Here is a 21677-nt window from a genome sequence, read left to right as displayed (position 1 = left end):
CAGCAGCCCCCTGAGGAAGGTACTACTATCATCCTTGTTTCACAATGGGGAAACCAAAGCACAGAGAGGTTAAGTAACCTGCCTAAGGTCACACAGCAAATATGTACCAGAACTGGGATTTGAACCCAGGCAATCAGGACCCAGAGCTTTTCTTGTAACCACTACCTGTGATCCCCGCTAGGCACATTTCAGAGAAGCAAAGTCATTTGCGAGGGCGCCCAGCTCCAGGCCGCCCACTGTGGACTCCCTCCACTCCCCGGGACTCTCACTTTGTGGTCTTTGGGCACGGGTTGCTTTTCGCTGGTTCCTCGGCTGGCTGGCTTCTGCTCGGCCTCAACTCAGTCTGCACCCCTTCCTCCAGGAAGCACGCCCTGACTCCCACCCCTGGGGCTGGCCAGCTGTCCCTCACAGCACCCTCTAGACATGACACACCCAGTGGGAACCACTGTTGGGAGCTGGTCTTCCTGTAGAGTCTGGAGCTCCATGAGGGGTGGTCTGTTCCTCCCTGCGCCCCTGAGTGTGGGGCCTGGAGCCAGGTGCGCGGTACAGGCACTGCGGATATCTGCAAGGGCCATACGGGCCGTGCACGTTCCCTGCCTGCAGTGCCCTCGTCCCCGGCGCCCTTGTGCCGCCAGCCCTCGCCCCGTTCTCCCAGACACCTGCACCGCGCAGTGGCCATGAGAGCGCCTATCAGAGCCAGGGGTGACATGCCAGGGGTGACATGCCTGGTGGCCCCCTTGGAGCTGTTTCAGGCTGGATGAGGCCACCTGCCCTGTGCCCTGTGTATAGCTCTCAGCAAAAGGCAGGGAGCCTCGGGCTGTGCTCCTCTGCGTCCAGCTGGGGAGGTAAACCCTGACAAATGGTTCTCATTGTAAGCAAATGACCACGTTCATTACCTTCTTGGGGAGAGTGACTCCTCGCAGCTGTTAACAACTAGAAGATGAACACCACAGCCCCCGGCTCTGCCCAGAGGCCGCCTCCCACCCCGACTGACACCCCCCATGTCTGCCCCAGTCTCCACTCGCCCCAGACGGGACGCCCTCCCCAGCTCTGCAGGGATGGCAGAGCCTGGCAGGTCCACCACCCAGCATTTACTACCAGAACGCACGGCCTCTTGCAGGTGATCCCACTGGTGGGGGGTTCCCTGAGGGAAGGACCTGAGGGAGGAGCTTAAGGGTGAATGGCCGAGGGATGGAGTGCTGGCCAGGAGGATGGGTGGAGCTTGGGCGGACAGACCGGGCTAGGTCTCGTGTTCCCGCTTACTTCCAGTCTGTGAGGGCTGGCCACCTGCCTTGCCTGAGCCTCAGCTCCTCACCTGGACCCTGGCTGAGGGACCACCCTGTACCCACCTCCAATGTGGACAAGAAAAGAGCGGGAGACCATGGAAGGTGGGGTCCAGGCTGGGCCTGCTGTAGGTGTGCGGTGGACATTTGTGGGATCCAAGTACAGGATGACACAGAGCACAGGTGTTTTCCCGGGGGAGGGAGCACGGCATGCGAGCCAGGAGTCCTGCCCAGAGCCTCCCATCAGCCCCTCGGTGACACATGATGAAAGCAAGTGGAGGCTTAAATGGGGCACAGGTGGGGCGGGACCCCAGGGAGGGCTCAGGGAGGAGAGGGTCCTTACACATCTGAACCGCAGGTGGGGAGGCTCCATGCCCCACATTCGGAGAGAGGAGTGCAGGGTCAAGAGGAAGACAGAGCGGGAGAGAGACAGACAAATGGTAGATGCACGGACAGAGGGCAGAGGGATGAGAAGCCCAGGGCTGGGGTCGGGGAGAGGCAGAGAGGCAGGGGGCCTGAGAGGGAAGGGGCCCCAATCTCTGTCCCTCAGGGCCACCTGGCCTCCATCTGTTTTCATGCAGTGGCTTTAGAGTGGAACAACTTTACAGTTGATGGCTGGCGATCAAGTCCATGGTGGGGACTACTAACCTGAACCCCAACTCAGCGAACTGTTATCTCTCCCGTAAAAGAATCTCATTTGTCTCATTAGTAGACCTATTACAAAGTTCTCCATTCCTCTGTTCTGAATTTCATTAAAAAGAGCAAGTTTTTTCTCCTGCTCTAAAAGTATCCTCTTGACCTGCAAAGCCAAAAATATCTGGCCCTTTGCAGGGCCCCGAGTCAGAGCATTGTGGGTGGGGGTGGGGGGAGCAGGAGAGGGGAGCAGGGGAGGGGTGAGACCAGGCCCCACACGCCCCAGGCCCCCGCATCCCACCTGGAGGATGTCGATGATCACGTTCTCCTCCGCCTGCCGCGAGCTGCGCACGTCCTCCAGCACCAGCGAGTAGCGCACGCCGCTCGGGTCCGACTGGTACAGGTTGTAGGTGTCGGTCTGGTACCACTCCTGCACCGCCACGAACACCTGGCTCTCGTCCGTGCTGATGACCTGCAGATCCTGGGGACAGACGGCGGCGGGGCCAGGGTCAGGCGTGGGTGGAGGGCTGGCGCGGGAGAGTAAAGCTGGCCTGGTGGGAGTGGGGAGAGATGGGGCAGGCCTGGGGGAAGGGGTGAGCAGGCCTGGTGGGGTGGCAGCGCACGCTGGCCTCAGGCCTGGCAGGAGTGGGGACTTGGCCATGGCCTCTTGGAATTGGGCTGACCTAGATTTCCATTCTGGCTCTGCTGTCAGCTCTGTGACCTTAGAGAAGTCCCTTTACTTCCCTGGGCCTCCGTTTTCCTGCCTCCAAAGTGGGAGTGTTCAGACCCTCCATACTGGGTGGTGGGAGGGACGCCCAGGCACTTGGTGGGGCGCAGAAACACCTCCGTCCCCCACGGCGTCCCATCAGGCTGTCTGCCCATCTGTCCCTGCAGTGAAGGGGAGTTCTTCCTCCATGCACCCCCAGACTGTCAGAATCACCCCAGACCATCACCTCTGGGAGGTGGGATGGGTCTCCTTCCCGGACCCCCTCCCCCATCCCATCCCGAGGGTCAGACAAGTCATCTGTTGGTTCATTTATTCTGCACAGATTCATTAAGCACCTACTGTGTGCCAGGCCCTCTTCTAGGCTCTGGGCTTCACTGGGGACCCACCCTGGTCTCTGTTCTCAGGGAATGTGCACTGGGCGGGAGGAACAGGTTAATTCGCTCCAGCCTCACGTCCAGGACATCATTACCGGCTGCTCGGTGCCCTTTACCCACAGCTCCTCTGGGCCAGGTCTCCTCAGGTGCCCAGGGCCCTGTGGGAGCCGAGGGCAGGCACCACGCCAGCAGGCGGGCGGGAGGGCTGTCCTGAGGAGGTGTGCAGCCCAGGCCCCGCGTCATTGTCACCTGGAGCAGGAGGCCAGGCCGCTCATGAGGGCCCGGCAGCCGTCTTGGGCTTCAGTTCCAGATTTTACAGTTCAGAATTGAAAAACCCCAATCAAATACAAAGGAAGAAGAAGAAACCCAGGGCTAACCTCGGTTTCTTGTTTTGCTTTTTGCTCCCAGCCAGCGCCAGCTGCGGTGTGGGAGCCACCTGAACAGGCGTCGGAGCAAGCCAGCCTGTTTTAGAGCCGTGACGAGCTTTTCTTCTTCAGCCTCTACTGCCCTGCCTCCATCACGCGGGGGCTGTGATTGCCCCTCTGGCAGTAGAGCTGCCGCGACCCGGGAGCTGCAGACGGCTGGCGGAGGCGAGGGCACTGCCGGCCACAGCGGCAGAGGCTGTCCCTCTCCAGCCCGCCCGCTGTGGGTGGCACAGTTTTGGGAGACCCTCTGCATCCCATCTTCTCATCTGATCCTAGGGCCCAGAGACGGGACACTTCTCTCTCTCTAATAACTGATCCCTATTAGGGTCCCTATTCTGTCCTGTTGGGAGAGAACTTCAGTTGACAGAAGAGGCCTCCTGGGCAGGGCACAGGCTGGTGACGACCCCTTCTCCTACGGTCTGCACTGCCCCCCGACACTGAGCAGCCAACAGATGTGGCTTTGAAGAAAAGGGACGCAGTGCTGTGAAGTACCTACGATGCACCTCCAACCAGGCGGAGCCCTGGCAGCACGAGCAGGGCCCTTGGTCTGTGGATGTGAATCTCACCCACAGACTGGACGGGACCCAAGCAGCTCACGGCCAGGGAAGGATGACAGAGGCCAGGGGTCCCAGGCCTGGTGGTTCCCATCTGTGACATGGGACAGCAGGCTGGTGGGGGTCGAGGGATGCGTGTGAAATCTGGCACGGGGAGCAAGGTCGTCGCTGCTCCTCCCCCGCCCCTCATTTCTCCTCGCTCGGCCACAGGCCAGGCTGCAGCGTCCGCTGGCGTGCTGGTCGCTCTGCGGCCTCAGCAGGAGGAGGCCTTCCTGGGCCCGTGGCTCCGAGCTGAGGCGGTACCGGCGTCAGTTACAGAGGGAGCAATCAGTATCTACCGTCATCGCATCAAGTCCGACTTGGTCTCCTCCGCCCCTGGGTAAATGTTCACTGTCATCTGGGAGACAGAGGAAACACATGAAGGGAGGAAGAGCTGCCGGCAGCGCCACCCCACAGAGACCTGCCGTTAGCAGTTGAAGATGTCTCCTCCTGGGCGCTCTCCCAGGAGTGGCTCGTACGCCTCTCCACGTACGGCGCGTGGCTGCTCTTCCACGTTACACGGGGAACGCTTTCCTCTGGCATTAAGGTTATTGATGAACACCACTGTCAGTGACTGCGCGATGCTCCCTTTTGTGGATGTTCCGTATTTCAGTGAACACGTCCTCACTGGTGAGCCTCTAATCGTTACGTGCAAGGCAGTCATGAACATTCCCAGACACAGATCTCTGCAGCTCTGGTTATATCCTCAGCATAAGTCTAAGGAGGGAAATTGCTGCAAGGGGGAGCAGGAACATTTTTAAAGCTCTTGTGCATGTTACTCAGTGATTGTCCTGAGAGTTTATATTAATTCCTTCCCTACCAGCAGGGCCGGAGGGCATTCTTTTCACTTCTTGCATTGAGAAACATCTTTTAAAAATCCTTGCTGATTAGAGGATGATAAGTAATTTGCAACTTTTTCTTAAATTTGCATTACGCTATTCTTTTTTTTTAAGGTTAGAAGCAGAGACATTTAGTTAACTCCATTTTTAAACAAAAGATGAAAAATATTACACACATGTATATGTGTTTGTATGTATATATATTTATATGGCCTGGAGAAATATGTGGAAGGAAATACCAAATGTCAATATTTGTTATCAGGTAGAATTAGGTTTGATTGTAAGTAATAGAAACTGGGGCGGTGGTGGGGGAGTGACTCAAACGAGATAGAAACTCATTTCTCATGTATGTAAAAGAAGTCCAGAGGTAACGTTCCAGTATGGAAGTTCTACAAGATTACCAGGGACAGAGGTTCTTTCTGGGTCACCATTCTACTGTCCCATGAGCTGGCCCTTATCCTCATGGCTCAGGATGGTTGCTAGGGCTTCAGCCATCACGTCAACATGCAAGGCAACAGGAGGGAGAGAGGACAGAGTGAGAGAAAGGCTTGCCTTTAAAAGAGGGCTCTGAGAAGTCTCATAGATATGACAATTCCACTTACACCTCATTGACCAGATGTTGGAAACATGACCACATGTAGCCACAAGGGAAGCTGGGAAATATAGTCCTAGCCAGGAAGCAATGTACTAGCTAAAATTGGGGGCTTGTTAAACTAAAATGAAGGGGAAGAATGAATATTGAAAAGTCTCTGAGTTCCTACAACAGCTACCTTGAGAACGAGGATGTGAGATCGTCATGAGGAGGAGGAATGGAGAGGGGAGCAGGTAGAAATGGGAATATATATTTGTGTTATTCCATTAGTTCTAGTGAAAACATCTTGAAGAAGTAATTTTGGAAAATTTAAGAACATTTTAAATAAACACAACGGGGGAAATTTCCCCATAGATTTTCACATAAAATTCAAGGAACAATGTAATGAACCAACACCTTCATCAAGTTCTTCCAGCGCTTTGATTATGGCAACTCACTGCCTTCTGATTTCCCAGGTTTCTGATGAGAAATCTGCTTACAATCTTATTGACGATCACTTGTTTGTGACAAGTTGCTTCTCTCTTGCTGCCTTCAAGATCCTTTGTCTTTCAGAAGTTTGACTGTAATGTGTCTTGGTGTGGAACTCTCAGCGTTCGGAGCCCATCAAGCTTTTTAAGTGTGTATAGTCATGTCTTTCATCAATTTTAAGGACGTTCTTGGCCACTATTTCTCCAAATAATTTCTCTGCCCCTTTCTCACTCTCTTCTCCTTCTGGGACTTGCATAATGCATCTGTTGGTTCACTTGATAGTGTCCCATAGGTCTCAGATGGTGTTCACTTTTCTTTAATCTTTTTTCTTTCTACTCCTCAGATTTTATCATTTCAATTGTCCTATCTTCAAGTTCTCTGATTCTTTCTTCTGTCTGCTCAAATCTGTTTTTGAATCTCTCTAGAGGATTTTCCATTTCAATTACTGATCCCTTTAGCTCCAGAATTTCTTTTTGGTTCCATTTATTCAATTTTTTGGTACAGGCAGACCTCAGAGATATTGTGGGTTCAGTTCCAGGCCACCACAATAAAGCAAATATCACAGTTAAGCTAGTCACACAAATTTGATGGTTTTTCAGTGTATATAAAAGTTACGTTTACACTATACCATAGTCTATTAAGAGTGCAATAGCAGTGTGTCTTACAAAATGCACATACGTTAGTTAAAAAGTACTTCATTGCTAAAAAATGTTAACCATCATCTGAGACTTCAGTGAGTCGTAATCTTTTTGCTTGCTCGAGTTGGGGTGGGGCGGTGGGGTCTCGCCTCAATGTTGATGGCCACAGACTGATCGGGGTGGTGGTTGCTGAAGGCTGGGGTGGCCGTGGCTTTTTCCTAAAATAAGACATGATGTTCACTGCATTGACTGGCTCTTTCTTTTATGAATATTTTCTCTGTAGAATGCAATGCTGTTTGATAGCATTTTATCCACAGCAAAACTCCTTTCAAAATTAGAGTCAGTCATCTCAAACTGCCACTGCTCTATCAACTAAGTTTACCTAATATGCGAAGCCTTCTGTTGTTATTTCAACAGTCTTCACCCTGTCTTCACCAGGAGTAGATTCCATCTCTTTCTTGGCTCGTCCATAAAAAGCAACTCCTCATCTATCAAAGTTTTAGCATGAAGTTGCAGTAATTGAGTCCCATCTTCAGGCTCCACTTCTAATTCTGGTTCTCGTGCTGTTTCCAACACATCTGCAGTTACTTCCTCTATTGAAGTCTTGAATTTCTCAGTCATCTATGAGGGCTGGAGTTAACTTCTTCCAAGTTCCTGTGAGTGTCGATGTTCTGACCTTGTCCCATGACCATGAATGTTCTTCATGACATTTAGAATGGTGGGTCCTTTCCAGAAGGTTTTCAATCGACTTTGCTCAGATCCATCAGAGGTATCACTGTCTGTGGCAGCTACAGCCTTATGAAATGTATTTCTTAAATAAGAAGACTTGAAGTTTGAAATTACTCCCTGATGCATGGATTGCAGAAGGGGTGTTGTATTAGCAGGCATGAAAACAGTTTGCACCTCACTGTCCACCTCCCTCAAGCTCATGGGCGATTAGGTGCATTGGTAAATGAGCAGTCATGTTTTGAAAGGAATCTTTTCTTCCTGAGCAGTGCATCTCAACAGTGGACCTCAAATATTCAGTAAGCCATGTTGTAAACAGATGTGCTGTCACTCAGGTTTTGTTCCATTTACCAACAGCACAGGCAGAGGAGATTGAGCATAATTTTTAAGGGGCCTAAGATTTTCAGACGGTAAATGAGTATCGACTTCAACTTAAAGCCACCAGCTGCGTTAGCCCCTAATAAGAGAGTCAGCCCGTCTTTTGAAGCCAGGCACTGACTTCTCCTCTCTAATTATGGAAGTTCTAGATGCCATCTCCTTCCGATGGAAGGCTTTTTGTCTGCACTGAAGGTCCGCTGCGCAGCGCGGCCTCCCTCACTCGCAATCTAAGCTAGGTTGGGGGAACTTGCTGCGGCGGCTCCGGCAGCACTCACTGCTGCACTCCGCACTTCCGTGTTGCGGACGCGGCTTCTTTCCTTAAATCGCATGGACCAACCTCTGCGATCTTCGCGCTTTCCTTCTGCAGCTTCCCCACCTCTCTCAGCCTTCACAGGACTGAAGAGAGTCAGCGCCTGGCTCAGGACGAGGCCTTGGGTGAAGGGAATGCTGTGGCTGGTTTGATCTTCTGTCCAGACCACTCCAGATTTCTCAGCACCAGCAATGAGGCTGTTTCACTTTCTTATCATTCATGCGTTCATCGGGGAAGCACTTCTAATTTCCTCCCAGAACTTCTCCTTTGCGGCCACAACCTGGCTGTTCGGTGCATGAGGCCTCACTTTTGTCCTGTTTGGCTTCTGACACGCCTGCCTCGCTAAGTGTGATCATTCCTAGGTTTTGATTTAAGGCGAGAGACATGTGACTTTTCCACTCACTGAAACAGAGGTCATTGTAGGGGTGTTAACTGGCCTAATTTCAATACTGTTGTGTCTCAGGGAACAGGGAGGCTGAGGAGAAGAAGAAAGACGGGGGGATGGCTGGTTGGTGGACCAGTCAGAATGCACACAACATTGATCAACTAAGTTTGCCCCCAAACAATTACGCCAGTAACATCAGAGAGCACTGATCACAGACGACCATATCAAATATGGTGATAATGGAAAAGTTTCAGCTACTGTGAGATCTACCAACATGTGGCACAGAGACACAAAGTGAGCAAAGCGCTGTTGGAAAAATGGCGCCAATAGACTTGCTCCAAGCCAGGTCGCCACAAACTTATAACTTGTAAAAAATGCGCTATCTGGAAAGCGCAATAAAGCAAAGCACAGTAAGAGAAGGTGTGCCGGTTCTATTTCCTTCATACACTGTTTTCCTGGCTTTCTCCACGCTTCCTTTAGTTCTTTGAGCATCTTGAAGACAGCCGTACTAAAGTCTTTGTCTAGTAGGTCTGCCATCTGGCCTTTCTGTTTGGTATTTTTTTCCTTTGAAGGGCTCATATTTTCTTTATATGCCTTGTGGTATTTTGTTGTTGAAAACTGGGCGTTGGAATCTAATAATATGGTGACTCTGGAAATCAGGTTGTCTCCCTTGCCTGGGGTTTGCTGGGGATTTTTGGTTTTGATTTTGATTTTGGTTACTGCCGGCTGCCTCTGTACCAGGGATCAGCCTGAGGTGTAAGCTGAAGTTCTCAGCTCTTTCCTGAGCCTGAGTCTTCCCCTGGGCATGCATGGTAGCTTTCTAAATCCCCCCATCTATGTGGTTGCTTTGAACGTCCTAGTCCTTAAATGTTGGCTCCCAAAGGGGAAAAACGGAAAATAAAGGTGCAGTGGGGTTGGAAACAGGCTCCGGCCCTTTAAATCCCTTGGAAGCTGCTTCAGCTGGTGGCGGCGGCACTGACAGCGGCTTGCCTGGGTGTCTGCACCCATGATCGGAAGCAACAATCAACAGTCAGCACAGACTCCCAGTACTGGGGGACATGGTCCAGAATGTCAGGGCAAGGCCCTGATGCCCACCTTGGCTCCTGCAAGCTGCTCCAAGGGCCCATGCCCGGCTCCCTGCCATGGGCCTGGGGAGGCAGTGGCGTAGCTGCTACCATGGGGAGAGCTAACGCTGGGGAAATTAACTTTGATTTACTGCACAGGCGTTCCCCTGGCTCAAGCCTTTGGATAGACTCCCGTGTTCCAAAACAGTTACACCAGGTAGCGTCTGCCAGTGCAACTGCTGTTCAAGGGAGAAGATGGACCCCCGGTGCGCCCCAGGCCACCATCTTCCCTGATGTCACTTCCTCCTTTATTCTTACCCTTTATGGATTTTATTTTATAGAAACATATTATGGATAAAATATTGTTTTACTTTAAAGTACATTTGCATTTACTTTAAGCTTATGAATATTTTTATATAATTGATGGTTTTTTGGATTTTTCTCCTCTTTGTCTGTTTACAGCCTTTGCCCATTTATTGTCCCATTAGGGAACATAAGTATTCTTTAAAATCTCTGCAAGTAAGTAATTCAAGCAAAGGATGCTGGCAAATATAATACAAACTGTCCGCCCACTACGGTTTTCAGAGACAGGTGAGGTAAAACAGCCGAACGGTACTGTGGATACTTTCTCAAGCAGAAGGAAACCGGGAAGGCTTGATGCGATGCAGAATATGGCAAAGCTGCGTTGAAGCTCCTCTAAGCTAACTTTGCTGGTGGCAAGGCGAACCCTTTTAGGAAGGAACTAAGCCACACAAATATTTATCCTTTGTCCAGAAGTTCTTCTCAGACTAAGTTGAGAAAATAAAACAAACAAACAAAAATACCTGCAGGCACAAATATATTCATGGAAGCACTGTTTATGATTGCGAAATATGGAAACAACCCAAATGTATAAACAACAGGAATCTGGCTTAGCTGAATAAGGTACGTCTCCTCCGTTGAACGTTTCGCAGTCATTTAAAGTGGATATCGTGTCGTTCGGGAAAAACTCTCCTGAGACGATGTCACGTGAGAGACAGGCTGTGGACCGAGTGTCTGCAGTGATGCAAGTACAGAAAAGTCGGTCTGGCAGGGGGCCAAGGGTGGAGGAAAACCAAACAGGGCTGGGTGCGGAGGGCAGGAGGGAGGGAGGCTGTGGTGAGTGCCCCTCGGCTCTGATTTCTATGGTTTTCATGATGTTAGTTGGGCAATTAAAGGGAAAAAAAAAAGAAAGATGGAGTGCTTTGAGGGGAGGAAACGGGCAAGAGTTACAAATTCACCCTATAACAACAAAATCTGATGAGGAAACTCAATTAGCCAGCTCTCCAAGTCGTTGGTAGGAGCACCGGGGTCTGGCTGCTCTCCTGAGTTTGGTGAAGAGGAAGCAGATGGCTTCCTGGATGGGCAAAGCTCTCAGCAAGACCATATGTGGGCTTGGAGACCCCGCAGGGCTCAGGGCGGGGGGCAATCCCTGATTGTTGCTCAGCTGGCCCGTTGTCCTCCACCGCCTGTCATTGGGTCCTGGACGGGCCCCCCGAGAGAGGACACTTAGTGCCAATGCCAATGCCACAGATATGAATGGGTCCCTGGTCTTCCCTTGAAACTGGATGACGGGAGGGACATAGTGTCTGATTCTGTCACCCACTTGTGATGGGGGGCTGTACTCCCATCACTGCCCCGTGATTCTTTCCAATGACCCCTATTTCTACAGAAATGGGCAAGAAGGAAGCTGACAGGTAGCACGTGAGGTCAAGGCTCTGTGGTGGAACGCACGCACGGTGCTTCTTGCAAACCCTGCCGAAGACTCTGAGGAAAACCCATGCCGTCTCAGCCGAGGACCAAGGAGGTTCAGTGCTCAGGGTCACAGAGGATATGGCTTGTGGCTGTAGCTCCTTAGAATGCCCTCAGAAATGGCCTGGACTCTGGTCCAGCCTCCCCAGTCCCAGGAGAGGGGCAGTAGGTGCCCAGGTCCCAATGCCAGAAGGGAAAGACGCAGGTATCCAACCCCAGGACTAAGGCCCAGGACCCAGGATGCTGTAGTCCCAGGAGAGGAGGAGGAACCTCTCAGAAGATGAATAGGCCCCTCACCCCCCGGGAAGCCAAAGGCACCTGCCCTACAGGAGACATCAGCCTTTCATTTCCTTACTCTGGGAGACTGGAGGGGCTCTATCAGGCTGACTCCTTTCTTTTCTATTTTTTCCCCCTCTTCCTTTTCTTTTTCTAAAGAGATGTTTTAAACAGTTTTTAAAAGCCTCAGGAACTTTCCCATTTCTGGCTCACAAGGGGTCTGAGGGTGACCCATGCAGGAGTTCTGCATCCAAGTCTCATCCAGCAACCACAGCCCCCAGGCCTGCCTGCAGGGCCCCGGGCATCCATCTCCTCTTGCCCCATCCCCTCTCTCTGCCCTCCAGCCTGCCTTCTCCTGCTCCGGGGCCTTTGCACCCACACAGCCAGCCACCTGACAGCTTTTCCCCCAACATGTGGGCTTCAGATGAAAATGCCCCTCCATCACTCTCACTCCCTCCACAGCACAGATCACAGCTTGCAATTATTTTACACATTTGTCTGCTTGATTTCCTGCCTGTTTCCTCTCTGAAACCCCCACCAGAGCAAGAAACTGGGGTGTCCAACTCGCAGCTGTAGCCTCAGCTCCCAGCTTACGTCTGACGCTCAGGAAGTCTCTGCAGGAGGAAGGTCTCCCTCAGTCCGCGCTCCTGAGCTGTGCGCATAGGACAGCGCTCTGCCCTCTGGAGGGGGCGCGGCAGGAGGCTGGCTCAGATGCGTCCGAAGCTCGGTTTGAGACCTGCTTTGGTTTCTTACTAGCTGTGTGACCTCAGACAGGACTCTCAGCCTCTTTGAATGCCAGTCACCTCCTCTGTAAAACTGGAATAACGCATCAGTAGGCAGGGGGCTGTCCATCCTGAGGCAGGGCTGGGCGGGGTCTGAGCAGCCTCTCCATCCCCCTCTTTGCCTGTCAGCCAAGGGGAAGGAAGCAGCATTAATTAAGCACCTACTGTGTACCAGCCACCATATGAGGCAGTTGGAATGCAAGTGAATAAAACAGAAAGTGCCCCGCACCCCAGAAATTCCAGATGAAAGCAGGAGACAGACACAGGGGGGTCCCAGAAGTGTCAGGAAGGAGAAGGGTGGGGTGTGAGCAGGAACCTGAGGCCTGGACCAGCCCCAAGAGTCACCAGGAAGAGATAGTTCTCTGAAACATCACATGTGTAGGAATTTGGGGAAGAGAAAGACCAGGCAGAGGGAAGAGCACGGCAGAGGCCCTAAGACAGGAGGACGTGGGGCACCTGTGGGACGGAGTGGAGCTAGGGGGTGGAGTAGCTGGAGGAGGCACGGCCCCCCTTTCTTGTCCATCCTGACCTGGTGACCACCAAGCACATGCCCGGGAGCCCTGTGGCCCCATGAGTCACTGCAGGCTCAGGACTTGGCTCAGGCCCAGGCAGAACGCGGAAGTCACTCTTACCTTTGGCAGTGCGTACTTCGGCAGCTTCATCAGGACAAATTCATTGCGGCGATAAGAGATGTAGTATTTGGTCTGGTTTGTTGAGGTTGCCTAATGGGAGGGGAGAACACATTTTTAAGGGACTAGGCTTCCTGTCAAGTTGCATCCTCATGAATGAAAAACAACACATGCATTTCAGCTGCTGAGAATGCCCTTGTACTTTGCTTGTAATTGCTTTGCCTGAAATGGACAGACTTCTATTCACCCTTCAGAGCCCCATACCAAATGCCCCTCTCTGGGAGGACTTCTTCCACCTCCCTTAGTTAGAACTCACCTCCTTCCCCATGCCCTCAGCACTTGTTTCCCTATATCCGAGTTATAGAACAAATTGAAGAAAATTCTGTTCCTCAGAACTTCTCTGAGGAGGAATATTTGGTGAGCCTCTGTGTGGAAGAAGAGATGGGCCAAATGTAAGCCCAAGCCACAAAAGATGACCACCAAACCATGAGGCATGAGAAACAAAATGAGAAGCAACACTCCTGAGACTGTCACGTGGCCAGGCCTGTCCTGAAAAGCCCATCAGCCTCAAAACCAGCAACTCCACAAACCGTGAACATTTCCATTTTAAAGATGAGAAAACTGAGGCACAGAGATGGAGTCACTTGTCTCCCACAGGAGGTAGTAGAAGAGACAGGAAAAGAGGGGCGGGGAGAGGAGGAAGAGGGGAAAGGGGGCAAACGGGCGACGGGAGAGGGAGTGGTCCGGGGAGGCGATCCTCTGTCTCCGCTGAGTCTCACGCTGTGGGTGTGTGACTGTGTGCATCTCACGTGTGTGTGCACAATTGTGAACGTGGTTCCCATGTGTGCGTGCGAGCACAGGTGCATCTCTGCGCATGTGTGCAAGTCTTGTTTACGTGTGTGTGTGTGTGTGTGTGTGTGGGTACGCATCCCGTGTGTGTGTGAGAGCATGAACATGTATCCCCCACACACTGTGTGGACTGTGTGTGCATGCGTGTGGGTGTGCCTTCCCTGCATGAGTGAACGGGCAAGCACGAGTCGTGTGTGTGTGTGTGTGTGTGTGTCCATCTGTGGCAACACAGTGCAGCGCTCTAGAGCACAGCCCCCTGCATCCCTGCCTGGGGTCAAGTTCCAGCCGCACCATCTATAAGCCACGTGGCCCTGGGAGAGTGTGAGCCTCAGTCTCCCCCCGTAAGATGGAGACGGCAGGGTCAGAGGCCCCCTGGTGGGCGGTTGTGGGGTTAGCAGCTGTGAAGCGCTGGGCAGCGCATGGCCCCAGCGGGAATCATATAGGCACGGGGCGTGGTTACAATTATAAATCGACAAATACACAGCCACCCACACGACAGGCCCATAACGTGTGAAGCATCGTGGCTACAACGATGAGAGACTTCTGTAGCCCACTCGGTCCCCGAGGGCAGGGACTGTGAGGTCTGCAGTGGTCTGGCCCTCAGCGCCCCGAGTGGGCTGTGTTGTGTGGGGGAAGTACAGGGGTCGTGGGAGCTCAAAGAAAGGAACCTGGGCTGGGAGAGGCCAGGCAGACTTCCTGGAGGAGGTAGCACCCTGCTTCCTCAGAAGGAAGAGCCACGCAGTCCGGAGACAGACCAGCTGCTTAGCAGCAGGGGAGGACGCCACAGAGAGAGGCCAAGAGAAGTCGCTGCCCCTTCTGAGAACCCCGTGCGCCATCAGCTGAGCTCCAGGGAAGGGCAGAGGCAGGGCCAGGCCCCAGCAGGCTTCAGGCACTTAAGAAGTTCCCGGTCCCTGGGAGTCACGGGTGGAGGCCCAGCCAGCCAGAGCCTGGCCAGTCCCACTCCTGCCAGGAGCTGGTGGCCAAAACCACTGGGTCTTCCGGGGGGCTTGTGGAGAATGAATGCGCCCCCTCCCCACCCCAGGCCGCCGGGAGGAGGGGCTTGTGCTCCAGGCCCAAGGCCGCTGGCCTAGGGGAACCAGAGCCGCTGTCTCTGAGATGCAAACATGCCTTCAGCCTGGTGCGGGCAGCCAGGTGGGCCGGGCTTCGACCTGTCAGGATGCTCTAAACACAGAAACTTCCTCACATGTGAATCTGCCCACGTGGCTGTCACTGTCTCACAGTGGCCATCCCGAAGCCTCGCTGTTGGGTCCAAGCGAGCCAAGGTTCTTTAACCCAGCTTTTCTCCCCTAAAGGGCAGCTTTAACCCATGATCCAGCAGGACCGTGGCCCAGCCGTGAAGACAGCTGGAGTCTGTCCTGGGCCTCCTGGGTGGGCAGGGATTGCTGCCCCCATTTTACAGATTTGCAAACAGAGGCTAGAGGTGGGAGAATGGCCCAACGCCAGTCCATGGCACACTGTGTCTGATGAACTGGCCCCTGAGGCCCAGATCCTCCCCTCCAAAGGGTGAGCCCTGGTCCCTGCCCCACAGCACGGCTTCCGCTAAGGAACCCGCACCAAGAGCTTCTGGGCACCTCGACTCTGGACGCTCCGTGTCTAACCCCACGACTTCCCAGGTGCTCAGCAGCCTCGGGGGGCCCAGCCTTCCTCCTGAGCCTCCTTCAGGCCTCCCGCCAGGGGCCTTCCATGGTGACCCCTGCACCCCACACCAGGCCTGTGGCTCCCCCAGGGTCCCAGGTCTGTCCAGGGTCACCTGCCCTTAGGTGGAGGGTCTGGATTCTTCCACCAGAGTGTACTGAAGGCCAGGCCGTGGGTGAAGGGCAGGCCAGACACCGGATGGTCCATCAGGAGGTGTGACGGATGCTCCCTACCTGCCCAGGTGAGAGGACACACGGAGGGAGGGGTTGGGCGCCATCGTACACCTCCCGCTGCCCCTGCCTGCTGGCCCAGTGAGGTGGACTCGACCAGTGAGGAGGGAGCCAAGGAGGGGAGCGTCCCCACCCGGGGTTCCGTCCTGGCTGGCAGAGTCCCCTCCCCCCACCCCTAGTTCTGTCCCAGCTGGCAGTGTCCCCTGACAGGGCATTTAGTTTTCCTGAGCCTCAACTTTCTCTCCAATAAAATGGGGCATTGGAAAGATGTGAAATACGATGAGTGAAGCTGTTCGTGGGCGTCTGTCGCACAGGAGTTGCTCAGGAGAGAGCAGCCATGTCACCAGGGGGCTGCTGGGAGGGTGACAGGAGAGGAGACCACAGGGCATCCACCCCTCCAGGCTGGACACTGTAGCAGCCGCCCCCAGAGCCGGGCACCTGTCCTGAGAGACGGAAATGCCCCCAGCACAGCCCGCAGTAGGTGTGGGAAACACACAATCCTGCTCCTCGAGGCCATGGTCACACCCCTGGGTGACAGGAGGACCGGCCCAGGCCGGGAACAGAGGGTTTGCGTCCCACAGGCACCTCCTGCCCCACCTCCACTGCCGGGTTCCCCCAGGAAATGGACTATCGGGTTCATCTCACACTTAGTTGAAGGAGAGGAGGGGTGGGAATGGCCACACAGCACAGAGCCTGGATCCTCTGAGGACCGGGAAGGAGGGGAAGGAAGGAGGGTGGTCACTGGGGGCTCCCTGCAAGGAGCGGGCTAAAGAGGAGGGAACGCAGAGACCACCCTCTAGGTGACATCCAGCTGGGGGTTGGGGACAGCTTTTCTGGGCAGTGGTTCAGAAGCATGGGGGCCAGAGGGACTCAGGTCAGGAGCTAGACAGAGCACAGTGGCCCCGACATGCGACCGCAGCCAGGTGCGCGCTGCAGGGCCGGGCATTCTGTCTGCACATACGTCACCAGCGGCAGACCAGGCCTCTGTGGCCACAAGGAACGAGCCCGAGCCAGAGCCATCACACCTGAGCACAGACTGGCCAGAGGTGACCCCAGGCCTCCCTGGCTGAGCGAGTAGGGGCTGCGCCTTCACCTGTCACGGCTCAGCCTCCTGAGCCCCCTCCTTCCAGCCCGAAGCATCGAGCTGCCGCATCACAGCGTGGCCCCGCTTCCAGACAGCACCTGAGTCCTCCCGAGCCCCCTCCCGCAGCCCACCCTCTGGCCAGGCCTTCCCAGCCCCTCTGACTGAGCCGCCCCCTGGAGAGCACACTCTCCCTCACTGCACGAGGACCAGCCAGCCTGTCCAGGCACAGGTGTGTCCTTGGGGTCTCAGGCTGGCGTGCTGGCAGACCAGACAGTCAGGATGTTTAGAAAACACTCAACATGGGAAATGGTTGTCGGAGACGCTGACACTGCCATTGCTCCAACGCTCGGCAGATATCTGCAGAAACACAGTGACACTTACTGGAGGATGGGGTGCTGAGAACAGCCCTGGAGCCCACCTTTGGACTGCAGGTTCCACAGTAACCAGCAAAGGGTGGAAGTGTGGTCTGAGCAGTGATGGAAGAAGGCACAGGGCTAGGGCACTCTGAAGAGGCAACCAGCAGGCCTGAAGTAGACTGCAAGTCAGGGAAGGCTTCCTGGAGGAGGTGGTGCATGAATGTTGGAGGAGGAGGTGGAGGAGGGAGCGCAGGCATTCCAGGCTCAGGGAACAGCATGTGCAAACGCAGCAAGGGAATCAGAAGCTGTGAGGCTGAGAATCAGCAGAGGGCAAAGGAGAACGGGGCAGGGCTGGAAGTCTGGGCCGGTGCAGCAGGAGCCTCTTGCCTGGCCTGCTCTAACAGGCCATGATGCACTCAGTTCCAGCTCCCAACTCTGCAGGAGGCCCTGGTACATTCTGCGCATGGAGAAGGGCAGCTGGGATGATGAAATGTCCCTGAGAGAGGGCAAAGAGGAGGTCGGGGAGCAGGGAGGGGCCTTCGGGGGTGGGTCTTAAGGGGCCATCTCCACAGCAGCCTTTGGATTTGTTTCATGGGGTCCTAGAGGGCAGAACAGTGGTCATTGGATGAGAGGAGACAATTGTCTCAGTGTTGGAATGAAATATCCAAAGATTTGAGCTACCCAGGAGAAGGGTAGGCTGTTTTAGAAGGATTGAGTTCCTCGTCAGTGGCAGTAATCAAGAAGTCGGATGACCAGTTGTTCCCAGGAGTTTCTGAAAGGTCAGACCACCAGGTGGTCCCAGCTGTGACCTGCATACCTGTGTGTATAGGCAGCAGGTCCTGGTTCCCAGGCTGTGGTCAGCTGAGACCTGGTGGCTGAAGGCAATGACCAGAGACAGCCTCCATCAATTCAAAGCCACCCACCGCAACCAGATGGAGTAAGGGGTTGGGGTGGGGGCCCCAGGCTGTGGAGGCTCCTTGTGGGCAGAGGGAGAAGAGGCAGGCAGCAACCCTGAGCCAAGATACTGGCCTGGGGGTGGGGGTGTGAGGGGGCCTGCAGGCACCAGCACAGGGGCGGGGGAAACTGAATTAAGTAACACTTGACAGTTATATAGCCATGTCATTGCTTCCTGTTTGAGTGATTTCATTTTCCCCAGAGTGGCTCAGACTCCACATCACCTACAGCCAATTTCCAAGAGCCCCTGAAGCAGCCTCACCTTAAAGAAGATGTAATCATCCTGCACCGTCAGTGAACCGTGGTCAATGGGGCCTGCGAACGGCACCGTCAGCGTCTGATCGGAGCAACTGTGGGTCTGGCAGGTGATGTACCGGAAACCTGCAGAGGCGAGAGCCAGCCACTGGGCACATGACAACTCAGATATTCAGGCTCCAGCTGAAGAGGGAGCCAGACACAGCCTCGGATGGGAGTAAATGCCGAACGGTTCTCGGCTCGGTCTGTGTTCTGATCGTTCCGATACCACTGCTGATGTTCTGTTTATGGGCTGGATTTGAAAGGGCTTGCCCTGTGATTGCGCCTGTGGCTGAGCGGCAGGCGGGCAGGAGGGGGGTTTCTCTGTACTAGGTGCTCTTTAAATCCTCAGGACCACCCTCTCAGGGTCCCATCTTCCAGAGGTGGAAACTGAGGCTGAGCAAGGTTCGGTGACTGGTCTCCTGCAGGGTCACCGGGCTGCTGCCAGCTTTTCCTAATGACAGGCTCACTGGAACACAGCTGAGCCTGCTCGTTTACACGCCGCCCACGGCTGCCTTCACACTACACCGCCAGCTGATTTGCAGAGAGACCACATGGCCAGACAAGCTGAAATGTTTACCAGCTGGCCTTGATGGGCGGTGTTTGCCGACCTGGGTCTGAAGTTGTGCAGGGGAGCCTCAGCGTGAGTGCAGGACTTTATCCATCTTCCACCCACAGCCGTGTGCGCCCTCTGCCCCTGGCTTAGTCGCAACACCTGCACATCTGTGCGCACCGGGATCCTCTCTCTGGGAGACATACCTCAGGCTGCCCGAGGAGATCGTAGGCAGGAGATCCCCACATATCCCCCCACCCACCAGTCTTCCCTAGGCACCCTGGGTGTGTGTGGTCACCCACAGAAGGGACAGTGCAGGGCCATGGTGGTCACCCATGGTGCCCATCATGGCTGGGGACCCCTCCCGCCCTTCTGGAGTCTCTCCTACCTAATGAGTGGGTGTGGGTGGGTCTCAGGGGTTACTTCTCCCCCTAACTTCAGGCAAACACTTTCACCCCTTTTGAAATATCTATGGTTGAGCAAACTGAAGTCCACTTTGCCAGACAGCTGCTGATCTTCCATCCAGCCCTCTGTTCCCCAGGCGGGGGGCTCCCACGGAACTGCGCAGAGGCCATGAACCTACGCCCCGGGAGAGCTCTTCTCTCCTGCTTGTGGGGCAGGAGCGGGATTCAACCACAGGGACGCAGTGGAGCCCAGCCAGGGCGCTCGGAGATGTCAGCACCTACGGGGCATGTCCTGCCCACGAGTCTGCGTGGCCGGGCAGCACAGAGGATGCTGAGGGCCTGGGCTGGGGGCCGGGAGGACCAGCTCTAACTCACCGGCAGGGTCCCCTCGGTCTCAGGTCCTCCACTGTGAAATGGGTATCAATGCCCATCTCAGTGAGTGGCTGAGGGTCCAGGGAGACCATGCACACAGTAGGCACACCAGCAGCCCTGCTGTGCCTGGCCCATTCCCTCCTGAACCACATCCATTTCCCCTCCCACTGGCCTGGTCACACTCTGCGGTCAACACCTAGCTTCTCATGGGCTTGCCTGGCAGGACACACTGTGGGAGACGAGTCCAGGCCAGACTCAGAGTGGACAACCTGCTCACTCACTTGCTCACTCATTCCTTCACTCACTCATTTGTTCATTCATTCATTCAGTGACTTGCTCACTCATTCATTCGCCCATTCCTCTCACTATGGTCAGGCCCACCCTACTCCAGGTCTGCTGCCAACAAGACAAAGACCACCATTCACGGTGCTGATGGCTCGTGCGGCGGGAAAAGTGCTGATTTACAGCGCTTGCCAGTTTCTGTGGTGTGGGCCACCCCACTCTCAGGCTGCCAAGATGAAGTTTCTGATTACGGAGCCAAGAACAGAGGTGGGCGCTTGGCTCTCATGACCCCACAAGCTGCTGCTCTGGGGAGAGGCAGACAGGCTGACAGTGGTGACATGGTGTGACAGGGCAGTGGGCTTCCCTCTGTCCACAGCACGGACTGTGGCCACAGGGTCCTGCGGTGTGTGCAGTGGCCCAGCACCTGCCCAGGGCGACAGCACCTGGCCACGTGCTTACTCATTCAGTGGCTCCATGGGGGACCCAGAGCTGAATCACCAGGCCCCACCCTGTATCCAAGTAGCTCCAGGCTCAGGGGCATGTGCAGAGCTGTGACAGGGCAGTGGATGTAGTGGAGCCCAGGGGAGGGGGTGGGCGGGGTGGGCGGCCCAAGACAGAGGAATGAGGGCTGCGCTCCCACAGGGGTGACGACAGGTGCAAGGTGACCCTGGGGAATGGCCTGTGGTGCAGGCTGGCTGGGGGTGGGGCGGTGTGTGATGAGTTGGGTGGGTCCTAAAGACTGGGATGCTGTGCCCCCAAGTCTGGCTGGACTGGGCTGACAGGGCTCCCAGGCTGGGGTAACTGGAGTGGGGGAGGCGGGAGGAGGCATGCGACACTTGCCCCTCCTCCTGCCGTGCTGAGCCCTGCTGGGGAGTCAGCCCCGCGTTGCTCTAAGTTGCTCTTGACTTTGTGCGTGGAGGACGGCAGGACAGGGGTGTGCACCGGCCTATGATCCTGTGACTGCGGGCAAACCCGGAGCCTCTCTGAGCTGTTCTCCTGGTCAGTGAAGCGGAAGCAGCAGTCATACTGCCGCAGGAGGGGGACCAGGGAAGAGCTAGGGGCTTGGACAGGGACAGGGGACCTGGCAGCAGCCTCTGTTCACTGAGTGCTGGCCCATGACGTCCCCACTGAGCACCACGTGTGGGACCCATTTCACAGATGGGGAGGCCGAGGTGCAGGAAGCTGAGGTCACTTTCAGGCTCACGCCGCTGGCATGTGGAGGGCTGGGAGCTGACGCCACTGCTCCCGTCGTCAGCCAGGCCTCCGTGGCCTGGCCCGGAACCTGAGCCTGCCTTCCATGTGGTGAGGCCCACCCAGGGAACAGCTGCTCACACGTGTTGGCTCCCATTGTTGGTTAAGTGTGGCCCTGCCCAGGTCTTCACTCCAGAGAGACCGGCAGGAGGAGGCTGGATGTGGTCAGAGTAGCACAGGCCCCCAGGTGGCGCCCCCACTGCACTCTCCCCCGCTGCTGCACAAGGGTCCCGGGGCTTGTCCCTACTGTCCCCCACCAGGCAATGGCAGGGCTGGGTCCTGTCACCTCTGCATCCCCAGCAGGGTCAGCACTGGGCCTGGTCCAAAGGGGGCCCAGCCAGTGCTTGATGAAGGCACAATCTACAGGTCCTGTCAGCTCTTATGTTCTGGAACATTCCATGGTCCTGCCACCAATGCACCTCCCTCAGGAACACAGGGGACCTTCCTCATAGCATGCGAGGCCCCTGGGCTCATCTGGCATGAAGCCCCCTCCCCATTAG

The 21677-nt window shown here is 55.1% G+C and overlaps 1 protein-coding gene across 3 annotated transcripts in view; it reads right to left on the bottom strand.

Moving 5' to 3' along the window:
* The window catches only part of SORCS2 (sortilin related VPS10 domain containing receptor 2), a 444959-nt gene that overhangs the window by 48640 nt on the left and 374642 nt on the right, over positions 1-21677 (bottom strand). For all 3 annotated transcript variants that reach the window (XM_031437870.2, XM_064488331.1, XM_064488336.1), the window contains exons 7-9: positions 18284-18402; positions 12896-12985; positions 2218-2397 (exon numbers count right to left, since the gene is read on the bottom strand). In XM_031437870.2, coding sequence (XP_031293730.2) covers positions 2218-2397; positions 12896-12985; positions 18284-18402 — 389 coding nt within the window. The remainder of the gene's footprint in view (positions 1-2217; positions 2398-12895; positions 12986-18283; positions 18403-21677) is intronic.

This window comes from Camelus dromedarius, chromosome 1, assembly GCF_036321535.1.
Source record: "Camelus dromedarius isolate mCamDro1 chromosome 1, mCamDro1.pat, whole genome shotgun sequence".
In the NCBI taxonomy this organism is placed as follows: Eukaryota; Metazoa; Chordata; class Mammalia; order Artiodactyla; family Camelidae; genus Camelus; species Camelus dromedarius.
Note: the sequence above shows the minus strand (reverse complement) of the source record. Positions and strands in the feature narration are given on the sequence as shown.